Source organism: Notothenia rossii, assembly GCF_949606895.1.
Source record: "Notothenia rossii genome assembly, chromosome: 7".
NCBI classification, from domain to species: domain Eukaryota; kingdom Metazoa; phylum Chordata; class Actinopteri; order Perciformes; family Nototheniidae; genus Notothenia; species Notothenia rossii.
In genome coordinates this window covers 68,286,930-68,308,261 of record NC_136905.1, presented here as the reverse complement: position 1 = coordinate 68,308,261, position 21,332 = coordinate 68,286,930, and the positions used below count along the sequence as shown (strand labels likewise).

General features: G+C 40.2%; 1 protein-coding gene across 2 annotated transcripts; it reads right to left on the bottom strand.

Moving 5' to 3' along the window:
* Positions 1–2,107: 2,107 nt before the first annotated feature.
* LOC307013924 (RAS guanyl-releasing protein 1-like) lies at positions 2,108–16,957 on the bottom strand. Of its 2 annotated transcripts, none has more exons than XM_079641547.1 (17): positions 16,646–16,957; positions 15,917–16,092; positions 11,878–11,983; positions 9,960–10,022; positions 9,740–9,871; positions 8,945–9,098; positions 8,606–8,779; positions 7,700–7,816; positions 7,336–7,611; positions 6,893–6,973; positions 6,165–6,269; positions 5,872–5,981; positions 5,270–5,414; positions 5,083–5,119; positions 4,544–4,675; positions 3,489–3,814; positions 2,108–3,401 (listed from the first exon to the last, which is right to left on the bottom strand). In XM_079641547.1, the coding sequence occupies exons 1-17, from the start codon at positions 16,780–16,782 to the stop codon at positions 3,267–3,269; spliced, it is 2,406 nt and encodes an 801-aa protein (XP_079497673.1). In that variant the 5' UTR covers positions 16,783–16,957; the 3' UTR covers positions 2,108–3,266. The 2 variants fall into 2 exon arrangements, with proteins under 2 accessions (XP_079497673.1, XP_079497674.1); XM_079641548.1 differs by having other exon boundaries at positions 8,945–9,095.
* Between the last annotated feature and the right edge of the window lie 4,375 nt (positions 16,958–21,332).

Below are 21,332 nucleotides of genomic sequence, written 5' to 3'. Positions count from 1 at the left end.
ACAACCTAAATAAGGGGTGTGTTATTGTTACAAGCTTCTTTGTATCTTGCCGAATACATATTCCTGTGGCATACCCAAGTTGGGAGCTATTACGACAAGGAGAGAAGTTGCCTTGTTTGGTGTGCCAGCCAGAGAAATACCCACTTCATTGGATATTTACAGGATATAACAATTCTGGACGCATAGTTTGCTTTAAGGCTCGACTGTGCTGCCTGATTCTGAGAAATCCAGTGCCAAAAATGTCAGCTGATGTTTCTTTGTGCGTACTTCCAGAGGCAGCAATGTAGCCCCCAAATTCATTATCCCTGTATGAGCTTCAGGCGTTGCCTCTTCTCTCTCTCTATTTTGCGTTTACCAGGAGCTGATAAATGGATTTAGTCTGTATTACAAAGCAAACCTATGTGGTTGATAAAGGCCAAAACGTGGCACTGCTTAGCAATAATGTTTCTCTTGGAAAACTCCTGTACAGCCCATCTCTTGTTACACTCCTCCACTCATCAAGGTTAATTAAAAATGTCACCCTGGCTTCACACAGTTTTTAAGCCACCTCAGGAAAACTTTCACACGTTGTGTATCTCCCTCTGTTTTCCCTCAAACTCCACTACAGTTTCTCTCTTTTCCTCTGCTCTCCCACAAAGGGTCCTTTGGCCATCGTTAGAACTTAATGAACTCAGTTTAATAATCCAGGGAATTAGTGTAGATCAGCATTGCTGTATCCTACAGGCATTGTGTTGCTGGCTCTTCCTAGTGTTTAAATGAGTGTGTGTTAAATGTGTTGTGTTCTTATTGCGTCTTACACTCCGCTATCAAGGGGACATAATGGGATGTTCCACATCTTTCCCTAATTAGTTTCGGAGAGTGTGTTCATTAGACTTAGCAGATTTAGTTAATTTATCAGTATCTCACAATGGCCCAATTCCCCCAAGTACACTGATGTCTGGGTGATTAATCATCTCAGTCTGCACACTGTAATGAGGACTTTTGAAGAGTCATAAGTTGCTCTTAATGTATGGAAACATTAGGTATATGCACTGTAGCCCAGACTGCAATATCATTGAGGCTCAAGTGCACCACAATTACTTGTGTTTACATTTGTTGGGTTTGTAAATTAATTTCAGACGGATGTTTTTATGGCTGCTTTAACATGTCAGAGTACATTTCTCATTTCAAGCTTACAGTGTTGATGGAAAAAAAGCAGCCTTTTTCTAGGGCATCATCTCTGGAGGTTAACACATGGTCCCTCTGTCGCTTTCCCCCGGCCAGCTATGATATTGGACATTATTCAGCATTAGTGTGCGCAGAGCCCGGTAGACTTGGGGTGTTACTCCCTTGAAGCGGCGTGTCACATTCAAATAGAAGTAAATTAGCTGTCACCGAGGCTCGGCTTGGGATCTGCTGCTATGCCTCAGAGAATATCCCTTTTTTCACAGGGTCTCTCCTCGCTGCCAAGTCGATGCAAGGCAACAAGTCATTATAGCTGCAAGAAATAAAGAAGCACACTATAATTTGAGTCAAATGGCTTTCTTTATCTGAAGATGAATTGCCACCATAGAAAGGCACATACTGGATCACAGCACCAGGGTAACATCACCTGCAGTGTGCAGTAGTGCTCATAGAAAGCAGTAGCATTAGGTGTGATTTAAGTCTCTGCTTCTCCAACAGCAGACAGTTTCTCTCTCATTATCTGCAGGCCAACATTATGTGTGTGTATAGCAGGACTCATTACCAGCAGCAAAGCCTAAGGGGCAGGGCAGATTGGCTCAGTCTCAAGACAACAGGGTGACACAGCTGGCTTTAAGGGTATCCAAATTCATCATTCCACCATTTTCTACCTAAACCTAAAGGAAGCTACACAAAGTATTCAAGTAAATATGGTAGGTTTAACAAGCAAAAAGGCTTTAGCTTACATCCTTTTGGTCAGTGCAAATCTTTAGTTTGGTTTGACACTACATCAGAATGAATGACTTATTTGTTTTTTTTATTTGACTTTGAGTTGTAAAATGGAAAATTACAAGAATAAATAAATTACCTTTGTTTTTTAAAACTCTGCTTTCCTAATTTTTAAACTTACACAATGATTTTTTTTTAAGTAGAGAAAACGATCAGATAAGGGTTATTTTTGGGGGTGTTTTATTTAACAAACATGTCTGAGGTAAAACAAAGAAAGCTAATTATAGTGCAACATTTATAGTACAAATCCCAGTATTAAAACTCGAGTCAATAATCATGACTGAGAGGATGAACAAATATTATGATGCTTTAGTGACCCCCAGTGCTCGGATTGAGTAACGCAAGGCAAGCAATGCTTTTATATAGAATACAGTATTTATTATTACAATAAAAGAACAATACTGAGAAAAAGGATCAATCTTGTCTAATTAAGATAGCACTGTGTATACTTTGTATTTAAAGTAAATTACACACATTGCAAACACATGTATCTTGACTTACAGTACAACACTGCCACAAGGGACCACGTAACGTATAACATAGCTACACAATAACAAATTAAAGTATCAATATGATGCCAACACACAAAAGCATAACCCGTACGCTGTACAAAATGTTCATTTCTGTTACTTTCTATGTGAACTGTGTAGTGTTTGAGAAAAATAAATATTAAAAGGAGCACTGACAACATCTTGTGTTCATATGAACAATGATACAGAGCAATATCTGAAGCCTCTAACCTTTCTTCTGCTGTTTTATCAGTAGGCCATCTTATTTATTAATAATAATAATAATAATAATAATAATAATAATAATAATAATAATAATAATAATGATGATGCACCTGTGATATACACAATAAACTTCTTGTTTTCCTCTATTTTTCATTTTATGTTTAACATAAATATTTAGTCTCATTATTGATCAAGAAATGATCAAACCAATTCTGCATTATTTCACTAAAATATATGGCACTCAGTTTCAGTGTTTTGTGAACGGTCCGTTCCAGTAAAAGGGCTCCTTCTACTTACTTAAAACTCTTATAAATATAACAATGCTATTTTTTACATTTTTTGTGTATTTTAGCTGGTTTCAAAATATCCATACACAATTCACAAATGTCGTCATATTTGGTGACATACTGACAGGCTTGTTTTGACTGACTGTCTAACATTAGCATTAAAACACCTTGACTGGCATTATACTAGTAAAATACTCACTATTTATAACCAATAACTGAAACATTGAAGCTAGATTTATACATGCTGCCATAGGGGGGCAGCACCATACTCCATATGGAGGACCATTGTGTGGCTCTAGGAGGAGGAGTCCTCCTCCACAGGGTGGAGAGCGTTCCTCCTGAGCAGTGTCTTTAGTGTCTCCACCTCCCGCTCGGCCTTCCTCAGCTTCTTACGTAGTGTCTCGTTGGCTTTCTGGAGCCTCTGGTTGTCCTGGGAAAGACACAGAACATGTTAAAGAAGCTCAGTAACTGTGGTGCATTCAAGTATTTTGCATTTGTTAGGAGAACTGACACTTACTGTTTCCAGAGATTCATAGGTGGGTTTGTTTTCCTCTTCTGGCTCTACAGGCTTTAGTGCAACGGACGCTCTGTTTTCCCATTTGGCACAGTGTCGCACTTTCCTCTGGGGCACAGGGCTGGGACACGAGTTGAGCGTGGGCGCCGCTGGGACCAGCAGACAAGGCTGAAGGCCGCCCGCCTCAGGGTCTGCAGTGGAGAGTTGGGGTCCATCTGTCTGGGTGCCACTATGGACCCTCTGAGGCCTCAAATGGGAAACAACTGGAGAGTCTGGGCTCCAGTCTTTACTTTCATCTGGCGGGTAGGGGAAAGGACATTCATCTGAACCTGGAGAGCAAACCATTATTAGTAATCATTTCATATGGAAAATATACTTGACTGTCTCAATTTCTCAGCCTTTTATTAAAAAGGAGAATAAGCTCACTAGACAACAATCACAAAACAAAAATACTGAACTCTGTCTCATATGAAACAAAGGCCAGATAAACCATATGAGGAATAGCACGTCACACAGACCCATTCATAGAGGGGCTGTGCTAATATAGCCCCCTTGTTTTTCAGTTATGTTTTGGTGTATGCATTCAAAAGTAAAATCGAAAGTCCTTCTGTTCTGAATATAGCAGCTTTCTCATGGCAGGTGGGTAGCTTCAGTTTTACTGTAAGTGAAACGGTTCCTATTGACAGCTGAAGGGAAATCACCCTGACAATAGACCCTGTGTCCTCGGCTGCAGAAAACTGAAGTGAAATCCGGTAAATTATGAGTTTTATTGTTTTCATTGCAAAGTGGCAGGCAGTGATTACAAGAAATAACACTGCCAGGTGGCACCTGTTATAAGGACTTAATGATTGTTGTGTGTGTGTGTGTGTGTGTGTGTGTGTGTGTGTGTGTGTGTGTGTGTGTGTGTGTGTGTGTGTGTGTGTGTGTGTGTGTGTGTGTGTGTGTGTGTGTGTGTGTGTGTGTGTGTGTGTGTGTGTGTGTGTGTGTGTGTGTGTGTGTGTGTGTGTGAATCAATAGGACTGGTAATGCTGGTAATGAACCCCATCACTCAAACCCACCCTCAGAGGGGCCCATGCTGACAGGCGTTGTGCTTGGCGTCGGACTGTCGATGGCGTTGGTCATTTTGGCGTTTTTCTTGCACTCAAACGCCACCTGGTCCTTGCACAGCTTATGGCAGTTCATCCCGCAGTCTGAGAAAGCCAAAATAATGCACACAACATGTCAGAGCAGGAACTAGCGTTCGTCGAACATCTACAAACTGACATTTCTTTGAACACTATCACTTCTATAAAATGCAAATCTCAGACCTCTGCATGATAACTGTCAGGCAAACAAATAGCTTTCAGATCTTTTGAGGGATGGGGGAGGGGGAGAAACTGTGGTTCAGGCTGCAGCCTCTCTTTTTTTTTTTCATGTTCTGCAAGTTCAACTATCTGTGTGCAAGAAAGAAAACCACACTACACCGTCTTAAGATAGCTTCACATTACCTGCTCGCCACGAGACACTGTGTGAACCTCTACTCATTTTTAGACATTACACCGACATGTGGCCAAAGATCAACATGCTTAAGTTGCACAGTGTAAAGTGAAAGAATCACCTTTGCATCTGTAGCCTTGCTTGATAACACCCCACAACTGTGAAGAAAAACACAACTGTATTTGCATCATTGAAGCCTAAACAAAACTAAAAACAATGTCACATTTGGTAAGAGCTTTTAGATTGTGATATAGCTTGTTAAGCCGTTTCTATCTATTATCATACACCAAATGTGTGTGCTGACTTACAAATCCTGAGCAGTTGTCACAGAAAGTGGGTTTCATGTAAGTGGCCTCCTGGAAGTTGTGGATAAAGCCAAGACCCAGTTTGGAGCAGATGACACTGGCACGCATGAAATATGCCGTGATCTCCTTTCTGCTGATAAGGCCTTCCCTGAACAACCACAACACATACACAGTATAACTCAACAGAAGAAATTGAACTGTAAATGAGACAGAATGAATGGGAAATAAACATTTTCATATTTTAACTTCAGACTTTAATGTTTGGTCATGTCTGATCTGATTTATGTGTGTGCACTCTCATGCCACATGGGTAAACACCATACCTCTCTGTCATTGTGTATTCTAAAACAGAATCACCAACTATAGTGGTTTTTATATTAAGGTATAAATGAAGGATCACATGTTCTTCTGTGGCTTGTAAGGATCATGTACCTTTGGATGTGCATGAGAAAAAGACGGAGAATATTTAGAGGTGAGGGTGGTTAGTTCTGCTGCTATTTTACGTTTCCTGTTGCTACACTCATCACTACAAATACCACTTTCTCTTCCTCTCCTCTGAAGTCATAAATGAGCGTGTGTGCTCGACCTGTCAGATGAAAACGTACTTCTCTTTGTCCATGACACAGAAGGAAAACGGAAAGCTAGCAGCAATTTTCTCAAATTCCAAATGAGACATGAAGCCGTTCTCGTCGTGATCATAGTTCTTAAACACGGACTGTGAAAGACAAGAGGCAAACGCCATTGTTACATGACTGTTAAATGTACAACAGGTGCAAGAGCAATCTGACAAAATGGCAGCATCCAGAAGAATGGTTAAAATAAATGATTGATAATGGTGATAAAACAGCTTTGCTCAGAAGCAACGTCAAGGCTACCCTAGAAAATAGGAAGCACTTACGTCCACCATTCTCTGCACGTGTTTGCTGATGGTTCGGGGGTCTGGTTTAGGAGCCACTCCTGATGCCCAGTCCACAACCATTGGAGGTCTTGAGGGGGTGGCTGGCTGATAGAAAAATTATTTGTCATTAAAAAACAAGCCTGAACAACATGAACAATATCATGTGAGCAGCTCTCTTACTCCAAATCCAATAACGGCTTTCAGACACAATACTGGCGATCTAAAACAATTTTTTAAAAGCTGACTAATGCTCATGACATAAAAGTTTTTTTTTTTTAAATGTTGGCAGTGAGTAAAATGAGAAAATCGGCACACGTGATTTGTAAATATATAGATGGAACCAGAAGCTGAAAGAATAAAAAACGCTAACTTTGCTTTGATCCCCATTTCCTGTCTAACTGGCTGTTGACTTCATATTGAGCATACAGACATGAGAGTGGTATAAAACTTCTTATCTAAGTTCTTAACAAACTGACAAGAAAGAGAATAATTGTTTCACAAAATATCAAACTATTCAGTTGAGCATTAAAAGCTTTTTTTGGCAATTTAATTTGACTTCTAGCTAGTTGACAGGCTAGCTGCTTCCCTGAGTTTCCAGTCTTAATATAAACTAACCGGCTGCTGGCTACACCAAAAATATTTAGCATACCAACATGAAAGTGGTACAAATCTTTCCATCTAACTCTCAGTTGGTTGTTAACTTTAATGTCTCTGCTTCTATAACTCACAGGTGCTTTGCAGTTCTTGGGTTCCCTGGTGTAAGACAGTTCATAGATCTCATCCTCAGTGTAGTAAAGGTCCAAGGACAGCTGCAGGGAAGGAGAGGACACATGTAAACACTTGGATTATCCTTGAAAAATGTTTTGATGAGCGCAATATTAGGTCACAGTTTAGCTGTTGTTTTTTCATGGGCACTCTGTTGTTCAAGTACGGCTAAAGCACCGACACAGCTAGCACAACAATATAACAATCTGAACTCGCTCTCATTCACACTCAGTTCATCACCCACACACTCATAGATCATAGACTCTCATCACACCCACATGAGCAAGGACAATCCACATGCTGTAATGCACTCATTTGCATCTGTGCTTGCATTCAATACAATGGAGTGAATTACATGAAGCTAAATAGCTATTTTTAATGGAATCTTAAAGAAATGTTGGGCTACCGTCAACAGATGGACCAGGTCCTTGTTAGCATCCAGCCTGGGAGGGATCTGCTGGAGCTGGATCAGCTCGTTAATGTGGCTGTAGAGTGCCTGGAGCTTCTGGACATTCACCTTGTTGTCCTCCACATAGTCTGACATGGCTTCATTGACTGAAATCAGGTCTTTGAGGTGGACGCCCAGTATAGGGATTTTAAAACCTGTACACCTGTTGTAAGCTTGTCGGTAGTTGTCATAGTTTCTGCAAGAGGATAGCATGTCTGTCATCTCGTTCAATTCCTGGGGAGTGAAAAAAATAATATTTTATTTGTTCAAATGGATTGGCTCTATCATCAGCTGTATTTGATGTAAGTTGGTTTCACTTTACCTTGGTGACCTCACTGGATACATGTGAGGTGGTGTCCTTCAGTCTGGAGATCGAGCTGTGACAAAGCCCTCCCACTACTGCCATTAGTGTGTTATAATTGTGCATAAGATGTAGACTCTAGTGGATGCACACAAAAAAAAAGGGCACACATATCAGTCTCTCCGCGCACTCATAAACACGCACAATTAAACTTGTTCCAGGTAGGCCTGGTTATATAATCCACCTCACTTCAGTTACATAAGCCACTTACATTGTTGGCTTTTTCTTATTGCGCTCTGATATCTCACTCTTTTTTGGAAGTGCTTTCCCCTCTCTTTTCAGTTCTCTAATTCGTGCTGTCACTGGAGCATTATGGTGTGAAATTATTTTTCCACACCCGTGGGTTTTATGGTTGACAGCAGTGAGCAGCAGCAGACTGGTGCATTAGTGTAACAGTGCAAGAGGTCCTCCAGAGTACAAGCCCGCTTAACGGCTCCCTAAAGCCGGGGCACCTCTTCCCAGCAGGCTGCATGCAGCTTTACAATGAAATGGTTTTAACAAGCAGGGTCTGCACTCACGAGTCATGTCCCTTTTTCCCACTTCCTCAAACTCTTCGCCATCTAAGTGTGTTCCACTTGATGACTCCATTAGCCTTCATTCAGTTAATATTTTTCTATTGGAAAAATCTTTGGGTTTGCTAAAAACCTGCATCAGAGCTCTTGAGAATCATCACCACCTCTGTGAATATTCATGATGCAACTGGCAATTATGTAGCATCTATAGAGCTGTTCAGGATGTGACACTAGACTGTCATTAGTTAGACAAGGTGTTTGAACAATAGCACGTAGATGTAAGCAAAGAGGATATGTGTCAAACGGAGTTCCATTTTTCAACCAGGAACAGAAAGTGTACGAGTAAAACCACTACCTGTGCCACGTGGATGAACTTGGTGAAAACCTCAGCTCTGAGCTGAGCGGTGGGCCTGCTCAGCACCATCAGCTGAACCCACTGTGAGACACCGTTACACAGGGCGATGGAACGCTCCATCGGGGGGATGTCCTTCATGCAGCAGCTTCGAATGTAATTCTGATAGTCTATAAACTGGCAGAGAGAGCACAGAGAGGAGCATTAACTGCTGCACGGAAACTGCAAGGCATTTCCAGTGGGGAGGAAATAACTAACGGTATTCAGATCAAAGAGATGCATGACAAATAAACAAATCACCAATGTGCAAAAGACAACCTATATACACTGGAATATACTCACTGATATCCTGCAGAAGGACTTGAATTCAAGGAAGGTGAGATGCTCAGCCAGCTCGATCGGCTCCAGGTGATCAAAAAGAAGAGAGACCTTCCTCTTTTTGCTGCTGTTAGCTTTGATCTTCTGGCTGGCCTTCCACGACCAGTCCCGCTCACTTCTAGCACACACCATTGAACATTAGAATCACCAAAGGATAGCATGACTTCTTAAACTAGCTAATTATAGTTTTAAATACAACGATATGGTTGTGTTTATCAGAACTCAAATGGTTATGTGGCCCAACATGAGCAGACACCAATACCAATACCAGATACCAATACACTGAATTATGTGCATTTTTGCCAATTATAACTTTTATCTTGGAAAGTCATATTTTAAGTTCTATGTAAAATACTTTTTCAACAATAAATATTTCACAAGTTCAGTGGTTCCAACATCTCAAATGTGAATATTTGCTGATTATTTAAGTTTTCTTTTATAGTTTATTATAGAAAATAATAGACAGATGAACTGATAACTCATCTACAGTCAATGGGTAAAGCACAAGTAGCAAAGTGGTTAGGTGTTGTTTAATAGAAAACACATCACGTATTGCTGTCTTCTAAAACCATGTAAAACAAATATGTTTGATCTATCTTGACAGCTACATTAGCAGCCTTGAAGTTTTACAGTGCACAGTTCAAAGTCTGTAAGTCTTGATCGTGACTGATTTCAGTATTTTCTGTGACTGAACAAAAAAACGTAGTGTCGTTTCGGCGTTATTTCGCAGTTGCCAGCTGGTCAGAGACTAACACTTACATCCATTTGGTCTCTAGGAGAGCGCAAAGATGCTCCTGGCCCTGCTCTCGGATCATCTCCCGGAACTCATCCAGGCTGTCGGACAAGCTGTGGTTCAACCGGAACATCATCCAGAATTCCTGGATCCAATGCCTGGAAGTCAGAGAGGATACCATGTGAGTGACGCTGAACACACAACTACAGTTAGAGTCTTACAATGATATCAGTGTGTTAAACTGACCTGATTAGGTAACATATCCTTTGGCACTCCATCGGCTGCTCATTATCCATCGCTGTTTTAAATGTGAGGGATTTTGGTTAAGAAGCCGATGTTGATTGATTATTATCTGAGAAAAGTGTGTTTTTATATTGTCTATAAGTTGAAGCTGGGATTTAAGTCAGGAGTTAGCTACAAGTTTTAGGAGAACATTGTATCTGCTGATCCTTGACATTGCTAAGGGCAGAGCCTAATCAACATATGTGTTATTCGTCTGCAGGGCTTCTTTTGTACAAACAGCTCATTAATAAAAAATAAATACAGCAACTAAACTAAAAGGCGAACAGAAGTGGCATTTGGTGATGTGGGAGGAGGCGACTGCATGGAGAAAAAAACTCTGATGAGCATCACAGAATGAATCATTCTGGCATACAGGAGAAAGTGAAAAACAAAATGTACAAAGAGAAGACACAATCAATGCCTCCAGTGGAACAACTGTTGATTAATATGCATTGTTTAGAGGGGGGAGACGTTTTATCAATGTCGTCAGCGCACTGCTATACATATTCCCACAAAAACACTGCCCTACCAATCTATATACAGTACACACAAAAGCATGTCCTTATGATACGAAACAGACTGACACTTTAGCTCTCAATTGGCAGAAATCAGCTTGAAGTGATGCACATAGAAGGCTAATTGCGTCATGGGAGCAGAAGAACTGCCCACGCAATCCCAAAGCCAGACTGTGAAGAAGGCTGTTAATGGCCCCCGTGTCTCTTCCCTCATCCTAACCCACTCACTGAATTTATTTGATGTCCTTTTGGGTCTTCTGCTCAGAACGAGAGGGTTAAAAATAGCAAGGGGCATTAGGCGTTGCATGCTATGAAGTGGGTTCTTGTGAGCAGGGGCCTCTTTAAGCAATAGAGGGTCAGTGTTTATTTATAGCTGAAGTGGACCTGTATGTGATGAGGCAGAGGTAATTAACACCTGATACGCCAAGGCTGATCACCGGGGCCAGTAGGCTCCTCTGAGAGGTTTTGTGACGCCACTGCTGTTTCCTGAATGGAAGACTAGATTACAGGCACTTCACTCAAGTCACAAGGCCAACAAAAGGAAAACATTTTCTGGGTGTGAATACGGGAAGATGAAAGAGACAGAATCGAACATTTTGAATGAGTCTTGGTACAAAAAGGTCTTTCCCGGAAGCCATCCACTATCGGTCTGACGTAATTTCAACCTTAAGGGTGTGGAATATCCAGCAGATATCTGGACCAAGGCTTCCTATTCCTATGCTGCTAATTAACAATACGATTTTTGTTAAGCTGATAAAAAGGTTAATCATTGTCAGACTATAGTCAATAGGTCTCGAGATTTAATTTTGGTCAATGAGATCTGCCTCTTTAGCTTACAAGCAATCAACCAAAGCATGCTCAAAAGTTATACATTTCCGATACAAAAATCTTGTCCCGTTGCCTACAGGTTCTGCAAATGAATCCAGGATATGTAAATGTAGATTGACATTACGATAACAGACTATTACTAAGTGCATGATGGAGAGGGGAGGGAATTTATAAAGACAGAGATGTAAATGGTGCACAGTGACTGAGAGCAGGAGTAAACACGAGCTGCCACTTGCCTATCACATTTACTGACAGCTAAAGGCTGCATTGTGAGCCAAGTACAAGCTTGATTGCCCGTTGCTGTTGACAACCAAAGAAAAGCAGCAGAAGAAAGATCCAATGTTGGATTTGGTGCTCAAAAGATTGGCATTATAAACAATGTGCTGATGGAGGCATGTGTTTTTTTTTCTCGAGGACCACTTTCTCAACAGCCTTTCTCATTTTGGGGGGAGTTTTGTATATTATGTCGTAAATGTTGTATCTTAAGATTCATTTGAATAAAAGTAAATAGCAGTTATAGCCTTATGTTGAAAGGATATAGAGTAGTGAGCTTGTCCAGCAGGTCACTGGAGGAGATGTGGATACGGTGCATGGTCAGGGTGATGTTCAACAGGTGGCTGCTCCCACACACACGCCCGTCCGAGTCTGCAAGACAAAATGCACACAACTAAATGTACCCTCATTGCTTCAATTAAGAAACAACGGCTAACACAACAGTAACACAAGTCACAGAAGGCATCCACTAAAATATAAATGTTGCATTAAAGGTAATTCAGTTGAGTTGTTTATGAAACCAGAATCAGTGGAATCTAACTTAATTTAAGAAAAAGGCTAAATAATCATCTAAAAAAACTAGCCGCTGTAGCTTTCAGTACTACTAGCAGTAGTAGTAGTTGTTGTCCCCAAAAAGGAAAAAATGAGCTTTTTCTTCAGATTTATTTTTAGTATGAATGACTATTTTGGGATAAATTCATGGGTAAGCCACTCTATGCAAATAAACCTGCGGATGCACTTGTTCATAGATTATTCTAGATTTTTCTTTTGATTTCATATAGGATTATTTTATATTAAAATGTGGACTGGGTGGAGGACACCTAATGAATGTAATAACCGTTCTTCTATATGACGTTTCAACACTGAATAAAACACATTATTAGTCACGATTATAACCTGTGAAAATCATAACGTAAACATTTCCATCAATGGTTATGAATGCATGATGAATACACTAACACATTTCATCATAGTATCCACAGACCCCTTTTCCTCTGATTGTGTGAACCTCTGCAGCTTGCTCGTCTCACCACCTTTCTCACTTCCTTTTTCCTTGCGTATATATCTCACTTCCTCCCTTTGTAACCAGACCACCTTTTCTTATCTTGATAGTCTTATTTTACTCTACAACTGACATCTTGAGACTCACAGAGTAATAAACTTCCCTGTTGACCATTAAAAGAAATGAGCCTACATGTGTCTGAAATATTATATGACATCACAATGCCAGGTCTGACCTTTTAATAGCAGAGAAACGCATTGTAATGCCTGCATAAGCAAAGCAACAAAGCCACTTCTCTTCCAGTAAACTCAAAACCACAGCTACGTGCAGTGAATTAGTTGCTGACATAAAAAGGAAGAGCATTTGATTAATCTTTGGAAATATTATGTGTACATCATGGGGCTGTTAACATTATTCCTACAATATGTAGAGAACACAATGTACTGAAAAATTGAAAGCTCAAGAAACATTTGTGAGTTTTTCTCCAGCTGAGAATTGTTTTCTTCCAAGCTTTAGCAGTATCTTCACACCATCAAGGACATCAGGCATCTGTGGACCCACTTTTAAACCATATCACCTTGGAAATATCTCGGACGCCATGGCAACATGTTTTCTAATCTTTGTTATCTGTAAGCAACTCACCACTCCAGCCGCAGCTGACTAATCCAGCCTTCATAGCCTGCATGGGGTGTGTTTTTGTTTGTAACACACAGCAACTACCAGCCAAACCCAGTGAATATCATTACCTCACCAGTCAAGTCATTAAGAGAGTAAAGGAGAAGGGAAGTTAAACGATTTCTAGCAGTGAAAATAACATTTGTGGTGAACTGGGCTATAAGCCTGTTTTACCTATATTACCAATGTATACTCTTCAGTTCAAAGTCAATCCTATGGCAAATGCACAACAGGAAGTCATGACTCTCCATCAGGTAAACAATTGCTCCATCTTTTTTTTTCACAACTTTCCGACCACTAACCCTCTCTGCGCAGGGTTAATTGCAGGAGGAAATCCCCTCCGGACTGTCTGTTCCTGACTGGAAAATTAGGAAAGCTGCCACCGCTTCACTGGATCTATGTGATACTGTCTGGTGATAAACACAGCCAGGGCACGCAGCACCCGGCCCACTTTTAAGGTTATCTCAGACATTTATCACCCTCTGCAATCTCCGTGTCGCTTTTCCTTGTTTTGACAGAGCAGACTGGATGGTCTCTTTGTTTTAGAGGGAATCCAAGTCAGACACAGAATGATGGTTATCCCTGTGTTCTCTGTAAAAACGTCTCTATAATAATCAGGACTCACTTTACAGACTTTTGATTGAATTTATACTTTAGAGCAGTGATTGACGGTACTGCAGAGAGTACCACTGCAGGGCGTACATCCAGAGATTGTGGAGAATTCTGACTTCTTTTATAAAACAGGAATTCAGGATTTGATTTAAGAAATATATCCACTATTTAAGTGAGTTATACAACACCTGGACACGGCATAAAGAGAAGTGTGAAAACTAGTTAGAAAGCAAGCTAAACGTTAGCTAGTAGCAGTGGATAAAGTATATATAGAAAGCAGGGTTCCTACAGCTTGAGGCAAATTCAATTTAAGATTGTATGACTTTTTTTGGTAATGAAATTCAAGATTACTCTACATTAACCAAAACTAAAGAAATACAATTCATAAAGCATCATTGCTAGTTTGTTAGCAGTTTCTCTATCCTCATCTGAAGGACAATAATCTGAAAAGCTTTCGGTTATAAAATAGATGTGACCGATTTATTTGAGATTTTAAATCGAAATGTCAGACGAACAGTACTTCTATAAAGCTTCTTCTATTGTGTTGGCATTTTTAAGACTTTTAAAAGATTGATTTATGACCTGAATCTGATTTTAGATTCATTTATTCCAATGTCAATATTACTCAATGGAAAAACACTTCAAATGAACACATTTGAAACATGATGGGTTTCATGTAAGAAATATTATATCTAATAAAAATGAAAACCTGTATAAATACAAAATAATTGAATACACGTACATTGGGCCAACACTGCCTGTTCGGTGCAGAGTGGTTTAGGAGGTGCGATGATGATGATGTCAACAGCTATTGATCCACACCTCATAGTGCTGTGCATTTCAAAGGCTGGTCAGCATCTGAAGACCACTGTTAGGGGAGCTGACCTTTTGGCTCAGCGAGGCTTGAAGCTGCCATCAGGTAATCCTTCAAATAGCTCTTACGTGCACTCTCACATTTGAAAAGGTGGCATCAGGACTCGCAGACCTTAGGGGTTCCCCTGTGATGTGGGCCAAGAGAAGTGAGGCTATGTTCTATTTTATCAGGAGAAGCTGTTCAAGCCAGGACATCCCCAGTCAACACACACTGTACTTAGTCAGATACCATCATGTGCAGTGACACTGAAATTACTTATCGAAGCATCAATATGCTATGACACTGATCCTGGATTTTAACTCTTCTTCCTCGGATTAATTATCTTCCCTTCGTGAATCTGAAATGAACAGCAGGCTGTCCTTGCTACTGGGTTTACCGCTCCACAGTTATGGGATGTCGTTTATGCGCAGCCCATTGTAACACCTCTCCATTGTAACGCCTCTCCATTGCTCCTGTTCCATTTGTGTAACCAGGCAACGGCAATTTGAAAGCTTGTCTCTTCAGAGACGCAATCACCATAACTCTGAGAGCACTCCAGTCAACTTGATGAAGCCAATGATCATTGCTTGATTGATCCAGCTACAGCCTACTCAATCACTGCTGTTTTTCTCATTTAAAGAAACCTCCATATATCTTGCTTACAATGAATCATCAATACTTTAATCGTAAATACAGTGACTGTAGAACCATAAGAAATTATATAATAATCAATCAAATACTAGATATTTTACAGGTAAAATGAAACTAAATCTGACTTAGAAGCATGAGTAAGATCTTCAAAACAAAAAATCCTACATTAAACACAAATTAATTCAGCAGTGTTAAGGAATCCCATTTCACTTTCAAATGCAAAGCTTCCCACTCATTTTCTTTAGAGGCCTGCCCAAACTTGTTGAATGTTTGCAAGAAAAAAGTAGTGGGAAAAACAGAGTCTTCTGGGAAATCACAACAAAATGTGATTTCACGTAAACTAAGGCTTATTATCTTATTGTTTCTCATAACAGAGTCAAGTAGTGCAGGAAAGCATGAGTCAAACAGAACATTCCAAAGAATAGGGAGATATTGTTGTTGCATAAACATGGAGCACACACCAGTGTGCCCAAACTCAACACAAGTGCCAAGGCAGGTCAGCTGGACTTACCAAAAGACTGCAGACAGGCCTGAATGAGCTCCTCCCAGCTCCCCCCTTTGGTGAGGGGACCCAGGGACATCATGGATTTAGTAGGGACAGGCTGGGCCGGACTGGGTTTGTGAAACCTGTGAGGACGGCCTGGAGGAGAAACTCTAGACCTGGAGCTGCATCCTGGAGTCGCTCTCCTTAAAAAAACACCAAAACAACAGAGGGCTTGTTGTAATGAAAGTGGGCCTTTCTCTTTTTGCCCATGAGGACGTATTGTACGTGCAGCAGTTTCAAACTATAATCTTCTGAGACCACAGGCTTTGACACATAACGATCTGCGTAATTGTCACAAGAAATTGGAGCCATTGTTTGAATGTAACCCCCCCCCCCCCCTCTGGAATTTAGCTTTTCATTGTTCTCATTTCCTTCCTTTAACTTGGGGAAATACCGGTTGATTGCGGACATCCAGTTTAAACGGTTGTGTGACCAGTAAACACAAATGTGTTCGTGTTTTAAATGCAGCATGTCAGAAAGTAACAGCAATTGCGATTAAAGAACCTGTGCGTAAAATCCTCCGATAGCATCAATTTAGTTTTACGCACGAACATAAAGAGGCGCCTATTCATTTATAACCAAGAACAGTCACTAACACAACTCCGATAACTACACATAATAAATAAACTGTTGAACCTATGCGCAACCTACACGCCAGAAAGTGTATAAAAACCACGACAAGATTATGAGACTTACGCATCGTCCTTTCCCTTTTCCTCCGACGTTATACTTTCGTTTTGGCTGTTTTCTTTTGATTGACATCCCATGGCGAGGTACTGGGCGACGAGCGGCTGAACTAGGCTGTCCATCTGTGTTCTCCTCGATGGGAGCATCTCATCGCTCCGCTGGGCCCCGCGGTCTCGGCAGCATTGTGCTGACTCGTCAATGAACGTTACACAATTAAGAGTCACGCAGTCTGTGTGAGAGTGGGCGGCCGTGGCGTGGAGCCGGGCTGTCACTCACTCACTGCAGCCTCTGAGCTCCACCAGGCGGGACCACTTGCGTCAAAAGTCGTGATCCTACAGGGTTTTCACTTTACAACTTTGAATAAATAATTACTTTGGATGGTATATCTTTCACGGGAAAATCCAAATGAGAGGCAGTTAATAAATGTTTTGTGATTTCACTCATTTGAAACTTTAAAAAGCATTGAAAAAAATATTGCTCTTATGTTGATCATATTTGAGTCTACAAAACTATTGTCTTTTTGGCGTCCTTGACATGAAGGCATTTTGGAAAATCGGTGAAATGTGATGCCTTCTAGTTTACTGAAACCTTTTTGTTTATTCAGACTGCTGAACAGGAACAGGGTGGACCTTCCTCTAAAGATAACAGTGGTTGTAGCTTCCATTAGGCTTATAAGGGGTGATAAAGTTAATGTACATTTATGTAGATGGTCCAAGAGACTGTTTCCAGATGTCTTTCAATGTTGGGAAGAATCTAATCACACTTCATATTATGTGAATAACAAGTGCTGACATTTGATAGCTGTTACATCCAAGGGGCATTAAACATTTGATTTAAGCGATGACATGTCATTATTCAGAACATTTGAATATCACAATTGTTTAAAAACTAAATCGTGTGTGTTTAGATGACTTTCCGCAAGTGAAAATGGCAAGCAAACACACCAGAGTATGAACAGATATCATGTGAAAACCCAAAGAGATCATTGGAAAAACAATTAATCACAGATCTTCTTTGTCTATAAAACATCCAGTTTAAGCAAATGGGAAGCTGTTTAATTAGCTCTGAAGCTTTGCGTTTGGCCCTTATGCACTTCACTTTAGAGCGCAGGAGGAGCCACTAGCACACATCCTTTTAAGGTGCATACAGTTTGTGATTACATCTGAGACAGTGCTGTGCCTCCCTCACCCCTGAGCGTCCTCCCTTTGACGAGTTGCCTCCCTTTGTGCTGTCCACAGACGAGCAGTATGAGTTCACATGTTTTCAAAGACAGAGTGAAATTGTGAGAACCTGTGTATTAGCAGCTGGCTGTTTCTGATAAGATAGATTGTCTGCACCCATTGTGTCAATGTTGTTATCAGTGATACCTGAAGCCTGCCCTTATGTGGCTCCAGGCGCAAACAAATCTTATTTTAATGTTTTTGTCATTAAATTCTGCTGGCAGAAATTACATGATATAATCAATCAATCAATCAATGTTTATTTATATAGCCCAATATCACAAATGTTAAATTTGTCTCAGTGGACTTCACAGTGTGTACAGAATATCAGTATGACAATACGACACCCTCTGTCCTTAGACACTCACATCGTACAAGGAAAAACTTCCAGAGAAAACCCCACAGTTTAAAGGGGGAAATGGGAGAAACCTCAGGGAGAGCAACAGAGGAGGGATCCCTCTCCCAGGACGGACAGACGTGCAATAGATGCCGTGTGTAAATCGAAAAGATAATACATTTACAACATAGGTAGTCCAAATATTTGGAAATGCATGTGTCTATAATAAGAAGATGAATCCACGAGGATGTCAGCAATCTTGTGGGAGCCATCAGGGAAGTAATATGGTGAGAGTCTGGCAGGACCGCAGAGACAGGTTCAGCCACGACTCGAAGTCCAGGACTCAGATCCAGTGCTCAGGATAGAGGATCCAGGACACACGACCACCGCAACAGGATTAGCCTCGACTCAGGATCCCGGCGTATATATGGACACAAAAAAGAGATTTGGGGGAAACTGGGTTAATCGGAACATGAGAGTACACAGGTACAAACAGCCAGAAAGATGGAGGAAGGTGCCCCCCCCCCAACAGTCCAAGCCTATAGCAGCTAAACTAACGTGTCTACATACATGCACTCCCTTAGGATAGGTTGAGGGAAAAGGGTAGCAAGTAAGAAGTAGGAAACAGAGCACACACAGGGAGAAAGGTCCCCACTGGTACCTGAATTTGTCAGAGGTAGGAGTGGGTCAGTGACTACGTTCCACACTCCCCGGCCAGGCTAGGCGTTCTCTGCAACCTGTTACCCTCTAATAAACCTTGAGAGGTCATAGAGGGGAAAGGTTTGGATAAAGTTTTAAATATAAGATCTAAGTTTTTAGGATTTAAGTGAAAGAGTAAGAACTAAAATGTATAGGTGAAGAGGCACAATGTATCTACGTCAATGCACTCTTATTAGATTATTTTATTTTATCACTATAAGCTTTATCAAAAAGGAAGGTCTTAAGCGTACTCTTAAAAACAGATAGGCTGTCTGCCGCCCGAAGACAAACTGGAAGCTGATTCCACAAATGTGGAGCTTGATAAGAAAAGGCTCTGGCTCCCATTGTACTTTTATATATATATAACAATTATAACAGTGTTAAAATAACAATTGGCATATTTGTAATAATTGTTGTTATAGGAACAACTAAAGCCGCATACACAACTGTTGCCTCGTGTCTCCACCATACAGTCCATGGTCCTCACCCAACCTTAGACCAACAACAAAAATAAATAAACTCATACTGTAGGTGACTTTAAGACATGCACCTCCAATACAGTGGGGACTTGATTCAAGTTAAACTCATTTTTGACATAATATGATTTTTGGGTAGACCATATTGCTACATCTGCTTTTAGATCTGGACTCTGAGTGAACCCATGCAAAAATGACAAATCACAGGAAGTTATCATCTCTTTAAAAAAGTGAAATACTGTAGTAGCATGTGTCAGTTAAATTTGGGTGGATGTCTTATTCTTATTCTAGTAATTGTACATGTGTTTAAAACTAATATGCATGCATCAGCTTCAAATTAGTATGTTGATTTGCATTCTCTATTATGAAGGTATGATATCAGTACCAGTTCAGACATCAATCCTGTGGTCAGACATTGCTGCAAAATATGAATATTCATTCAGTAACAGCTGAAGCTGACAGCATAGTCATTTATGTCTTTAGCGTGTAAATAAAAATGGCTGGGCTGCTTTTATGTAAAGTGTTTTATCAGTTTGAAAATGATCAGATTTCTAAGAAACAAACTGTTGGACTGTGTCCACCCCCTGGTGGATATTTTGAGTATACTGACCTGTGCTTATTGAGAATATACTGCTGCAGTGTATTTAATATAAATAAATATTTCACAAAGATGTGATCATTTTTAAAGTGTAGATATTACATTATGTATAAGCTCTACCTGTTCCTACTGTTGATGTTGTTGTTCCACAACCACATAGACTACTTGACAGTAAGCAAAATGCATTGCCGTCTGCCACATTCTCTTTTTGTTTCACTGGGGGGCAATACAGCCACATATTTTTACAATATTTACTTCACAAAACAAATAAGGAGATATGCAGTTTCTATAGCGGATATATAATAATACTTATTACAAGCTCAGAAACATGTAAAAAAAAATGAATCAAACTTTAAAATACAATCTTGTTAATTTCAGGCACATCAGAGGCTCAACTTTAAAGGCTGAACTTTGAAAATCTCATTAGGTATTCAGATATCAGCATGGTCTATATAAAATAATACTCAATGTAGCTCCCCTCCCTTGAAAGAAGTTGTCCAGCTCTGCTCTGAAACCACATGCAGAACTACAAGGTCCACCCCTAGGGGGGAGTGTAAAAATGGATGGGTTCTAGCCTCTGTAGTGTTTAAGGACTTGTTAGTAGAAAACAAACTATGAACAGACTTGGCCAGTCACATTAAACTTCGATCAGAGCTGCCTTCATTTCAAATTAAGTTGTTGTTGTCTCAGAGTTTTATTTTCTTAGCAGAAGCAATAAGAACCTTTTCAATTCAATACAAATAATTTTCCATTAATATTGGATTCCAGTCGTTAGTTTGTTTGGTATGTTGCCGTGTAATAACTCCAGCGAGGCGGTCATTATTGAAGAAAAAAAAAAAGCCTACGGTGATCAGGCAGCCAGACGCAAATCTTGATCAGCCTTACATATTTTAAAACCTTGTTAACATCATTACAAAATATATGATAGTAGTAGTAGTAGTAGTAGTAGTAGTAGTAGTAGTAGTAGTAGTAGTAGTAGTAGTATAACCTTTATTTAGCCAGGAAAATCAATTAAGAACAAATTCTTATTTTCAATGATGACCTGACAGGAGGCAAAAGGCTTCCTGAGGGGATGGGGGTTGGGAGGAAGAAAATAATAGTGGTGAAGTCCACGCCCATCTACTTCCGGTCCATGGGACCTTGTTTCGATAATGTATTGAAGTCAATGGAGAGAGAAAAACGTATCTTTCGATCCCGTTTGAATTGTGCCATGAATTATACATAGGCCTATGATGTTTGCCAATCTTAAAAAATAATTTCCATGTCAAAAAGTCACAGTTTGTCGTAAAACTGTTGAAATATAAGACTATGAAAAATACGCAACTAAGACTACAAATCCCAGAGTTGCGTAAGTGATGTCACAATT